Source organism: Convolutriloba macropyga, chromosome 12 (genome assembly GCF_964194025.1).
Source record: "Convolutriloba macropyga chromosome 12, txConMacr16.3, whole genome shotgun sequence".
In the NCBI taxonomy this organism is placed as follows: Eukaryota; Metazoa; Xenacoelomorpha; order Acoela; family Convolutidae; genus Convolutriloba; species Convolutriloba macropyga.
Genome location: NC_134479.1, coordinates 56,477,713 through 56,482,619, shown reverse-complemented (window position 1 = coordinate 56,482,619; position 4,907 = coordinate 56,477,713). Strand labels below are relative to the sequence as shown.

The window sequence follows — 4,907 nt, the reverse complement described above, 5'->3', positions numbered from 1 at the left end:
ATTCCCCAATAATTACACTTTCAACTCGGACTTACTCTGTATAGCCGTGTCGAAAACAGAAGTTAATCTTAAAGAAGATTCTTGCAAGATTCTCACAAGACGTTGTTAAATCTTACAAGATTCTTACAAGATTCTTACAAGATCTTACAAGATTAACTTTTTCTTACGTTAGAGCAGAAATTTAAAGTTAGAAGTTTAAAGTTAGAGCAGAAATTTCTACAGCCTCATAATTCTCTCCCTGTTTACGATCTACAAATTAATTGAACATATTGCACTGGTTAAACCCACATTGGGAGGGAGGAAAAAAGAGAGTAGAAAAAGCCGCTTTCCCAAACTCAATTAAACGTCATTGTTGGACTTGATTGAAACTACAGATGACAAAAGAGGGAGGAAAGTAAAGAGCAAAAGGAGGAAGTAACAAAATTGTATTAGCTTTCTCCTCCTCTTCAGCTGAAATTGATGCAATTAAACGATGCTAATGTCATTAAACTTTCTCCGATTAAAAGCAGAAAGAGTTAATTTAAATTACATATGCTCCAATTATAAAATGAGTATAAATAGTCAATTTTTAGCCGATTATTTCATCTTTCCAAAAACTGTTCTCGATCGTAACTGTTACCGCAACTGGATTAAACAATCACTGTTTATAAATTGCTTTGCCACAACCAAAATGTTCCGATCAGTTATTGTCTTGCTATTTCCTCTTCTCTGGTCTGTCTCTCATGGCATCCGGATTCCTCCAGCGCATCAAATAGATGAAACCTCGGAAGACGAATGCGATAGTGTTTATGATGTTAGTATAACCAAACTTTCTTATCAAATTGTAACAAGGAGACGATGGGAAATTTGCTTTACAGCACTTTTCAGCTAGTGGACATTTTTTCTGAAAAGAGTCATTTTTGTAAGACTATAAAAATTTCGTTGCAAAGATTCATTGAGTACTGACACTTTTGCTAACTCTTTTTTCTCTAAGAAATACTTTAAAGTGTTTATTTTAAACTCAAATTTCAAGTTTGATGAGATCTTGTTTAACAAAACAGTTAGTTAAATACGAAAAAGAAGAGTGTTTTAAGAAACAGTGACGCTTTATTTGTAACTTTTTTGCATTTTAGGGAACTGACGGTGAGTGGAATTTGGGCACAAACAGCAACTACTCCACAATTCCCGAAGGTAAAGAAAGTGCTGGAGAAGAGGGACTGAACGAATATAATGCCTTTTCCAGATTCATACTGTGCAACGTGAACAAAAAGAGATCTCTCGGAAACTTGAACAGAGTCCATTGGCATTTTGGACTGGGTAAGCATCCGCTATCTTTTAATATTAGAATGGTTAATTTGCAAGAGTACTCCTATAAAATCCTGCAAAAAGATTGGTTGGGTTCTCTTGCAAGACTAAGCACAATCATTTACAGCAATTATCAACAAATATCTGATAAAGATACTAGCTCAAAATTTGACTTTTTTTCATTGGAGTCTCCCGTGAAATTTAACATGATTGAAGGGCAATAAATTACTTGAACACTAAACTAGGTTGAGGGCTCAAAATTCAGCCTGATGTCCAGACAAACATTTGCAGAGACCACTAACTGCTTCAAAAAGCTCATTTTCATCACATTATAATTTCTGACTTTTTGTTTCGAAACAATATTGTTTGTAAATTCACTTTTGAAATGCAAATTTCCAGAGCTATTAATTTTGCCCGTAAATTTTTAAAGTATCTATCACAACAAAAAACGCTATTTCACTGTCTTCACCGAAATATTCAACTTCAAAAAACTGTCTCGCGTTACTTCTAGCTATGGCAGTTCTAATCTCTATAGTTTTAAAACTCTCCGTTTTAAAACTATAGAAAAAATTTCTCAATTTTTTGCAAAAATAACTCCCAGAATCAAGAGAAAAAATTGACACTGTACGGAGCCTTTTTTGATGTGACAAAAAAGAATTGGTAAAAAAAATTACAATTTGAATTTTATTCTTTTTGTCTGTTTTGATATAGCTCAAGAGCGAATTCATAATCTCAATTTATGATTTCATTATGATCTTAACGATGCGTTCTGTTTTCCATTGTACTTCTCGAATATCGAATGTTGTTCGAATGTCTGTGCTAAAAACTGTGTTTTTTTCAGCCTACGAAGCTGCAAGTTACAATGCATGTGTGCCTTTTAAGCCAGCTTATACAAAGTGGGGCTTGGATATCGTGGGCCTTTCTGATCTTCTGATAATATTTGATGATTATATCTATCTGAACAATAAACTAAACGTATACAACAGAGCCGCTTACCAATCAGTCGATCAATGGTTAGTCAACTCAATACGTTATCTACCAGTCAGTTATAATATCCGTGTTATTATGCTGTAACTCAATCTGCAAAATAGGATTTATTCTCACAACAACAATTATTGAAGCCTACAAAATTACAATTTATCAGTTGTCATGTAGCACGTTAATATTTACCCGGTTCGAGGAAAAGTCAGAAAAGTGTGTAAGATAAGCGGTGAAAAGTTGTGTTTGCTTACCCCAAATTTTGTACATAATTTTGCGGTGAAATTATGTAATTTCACCACTAGAGTTAGCGGTGAACTTTCAAAAATTCACGACTTTGCATCGCTTACTAAAAGCTACCTTCCTTGCGCGGATTCGAACTCTCACCTCCTGCATGTTAGCCACTTCTTCTTCCACTGCGCCACATCAAACGATCATCAAGAATATTTGTTTTGAATAAAAATCAAATTCACTTCTACTTTTTTGTAAAACATTTGCGTTGAACTTTTGTAATGTTAGCGTTGAAATTGCAAACTTTAGCGGTGAAACGTGTGACTTTTTGTAACTTCACCGCTGACTCTAGTGGTGAAACTACATACATTCACCGCTTAAAAGAGTTTCAAACAAATGTATATGATTGATCGTGGGTGAATTTTCCGTGCCTCTTTAATAAACGTATCTTATAAAAACAAAAGACAATAAGAATGTATCTAATAAAAAAAAACAATTCAAAGCGTTTTCTAAGCGTTGAATTTATGTTATTTTACCACTGAGTTAAGCGGTGAATTTGTGTAATTTCATCGCATTAACGTCTTGGGATACAGTACTAGCAAACAGAAAATGTGGTTTTAACATCTGGCCTGCTTGAAATGTCTACATGTGATTGAAATCTCACCAAACCAGTGCCTCAGGTTGCCCACACTATGTGAAAATTTCGACTGCAAAATTTGTGAACATCTCTCGATAGAAAGATCCGTTGAGCTCTGCAAAAGACCACTGTGGGAGGCTAAAAAATTCTTTTTAGGGTAAAGTATTTGGCTTGAGTTCAACGAGGAACAAAATGAATTCATTAATTTTGACGTCAAAATTTCATTGATCTCTATTACTTTAGTGTAAGTCAGTCCATCTATGCTTTATTTAAGACAAACAGAATTCAAATACCTTTTTTATATTGCCAATCACGCTCTCAATAAGGATGCTATTTCATTTTAACGTTTGCTTTGAACCACGAAAGTATAGTGCTAGTTAGAAACAAGACCTCTTTTTTAGGTTTGGATCATTGAGGTCTTACCGATATCCAATTGATTATGACAGCCAGCAACCCCTTGCGTACTGGAGATGCAATGACCGACCAGCCCCCTTCGAGTATAGGTTCAATGAAAATTTTGCCACTGTAAGTCTTTCTTCGACAGAAGCACTCTCTTCAGTACTTTCACAATCACCGTTCTAAGTTACAAAACGTTTACAATTTGGTTCAACAACAGTTATTGTTAAATTATAACTTTTCTGATTAACCGTGACAACAGATTCAAATGACTTTAATATTTTTCTCTTTCAAAGTTTGTTGTCATTTTTTCAAATCGTACGATTCATAACCTAAAATTTATGATAAATTAAATTCTAAGGAGACATTCTATTGGCAAATGATTGACATCATAGTGATAGTGTAAAAATGCGCTTTGATCAAACAGTTCTAACCCCCTGTCTTTACTTATGTGCTTTTATAACTTAATTAACCGCAAACTAAAAGACAAAAATTGAACTTCCCCAAATTTTTTGTGCCTGACAACTGTGTTGGATCTTTTTCGTTTGTGCCCCCCAGCTTATTGGGCACATATTTTTTTGCACCACCCAAACGCACGTGCGATATTTTTACATTATTACTATGTAATGACACGTGCTCTGTAACTGGGGGCGCATAACGTACGGGGGGGGCACAAACGGAAAATATCTCTTTTGTTTGTTAGATGCTGTTTATAGATTGCCTCTTTTTCAGTTGATGTGGTCGACTGTTGTGAGAATTGGTTGTGCAACTCTTCAGTGTCCAGTTGATTTGAAGGTTAGATTCAGATGCCTTTTTGCAAACGTCGCTGGAGGGGGACCCGCTGCTAGGGAGTGGACTTACCCGGGACATTCTGGAGAAGCTTTCTCTCTCCAAGCCCGCAACCTGATAAATGCCAACACCCAAGGAGCGCCATTTTACGGGCTGCCCACATGCTTGATATAGTGAAGCTGATCACCAAAGTGGATCGATTGCAATTTTTCTGGATCAGAGAAAAAAGAGCTATATTATTGCTTAAGCTTTCAATGAACAATCTTGTATTTATTTGCAAAGGGTGGCGGGAAAAAATTGACTTTCGGTGTCGTTGAAATTAAAAAACATAGCTCAAAGTGCTTTTTAACGCCGGGCCCAGTTAACCTCAAAATTCTATGCGTTATCTTTGTGAAAATGGCAATGGCCCCGTTTGAACAAAAAATATTACAAGACAAAGTTTTTGGACAATATAATACGGAAAAAAACTTTTGATTTGTTATGAGAAGCAAATTATATCAAAGACTGGCGAACTTTTTGGCGGTCAATCTTGAGCTGAAGCATAGCCGAATACACTTTTTAATGACCATTTTTTGATCACCAATTTTTGTTC

At 35.4% G+C, this 4,907-nt stretch overlaps 1 protein-coding gene across 1 annotated transcript; it reads left to right on the top strand.

The window, feature by feature from the left end:
• The first annotated feature begins 586 nt into the window (after positions 1-586).
• Positions 587-4,653, top strand: LOC142351053 (uncharacterized). The gene is made up of 5 exons (XM_075403124.1): positions 587-793; positions 1,113-1,296; positions 2,126-2,297; positions 3,532-3,655; positions 4,259-4,653. The coding sequence occupies exons 1-5, from the start codon at positions 671-673 to the stop codon at positions 4,487-4,489; spliced, it is 834 nt and encodes a 277-aa protein (XP_075259239.1). The 5' UTR covers positions 587-670; the 3' UTR covers positions 4,490-4,653.
• The last annotated feature ends 254 nt before the right edge of the window (positions 4,654-4,907 follow it).

Bases quoted from the DNA above. Each gene is read 5' to 3' on its own strand.
- LOC142351053 (XM_075403124.1), top strand. From the start codon at position 671: ATGTTCCGATCAGTTATTGTCTTGCTATTTCCTCTTCTCTGGTCTGTC. The intron at 1,297-2,125 runs GTAAGCATCCGC...TGTTTTTTTCAG, and splicing joins CCATTGGCATTTTGGACTGG to CCTACGAAGCTGCAAGTTAC. The intron at 2,298-3,531 runs GTTAGTCAACTC...CCTCTTTTTTAG, and splicing joins TACCAATCAGTCGATCAATG to GTTTGGATCATTGAGGTCTT.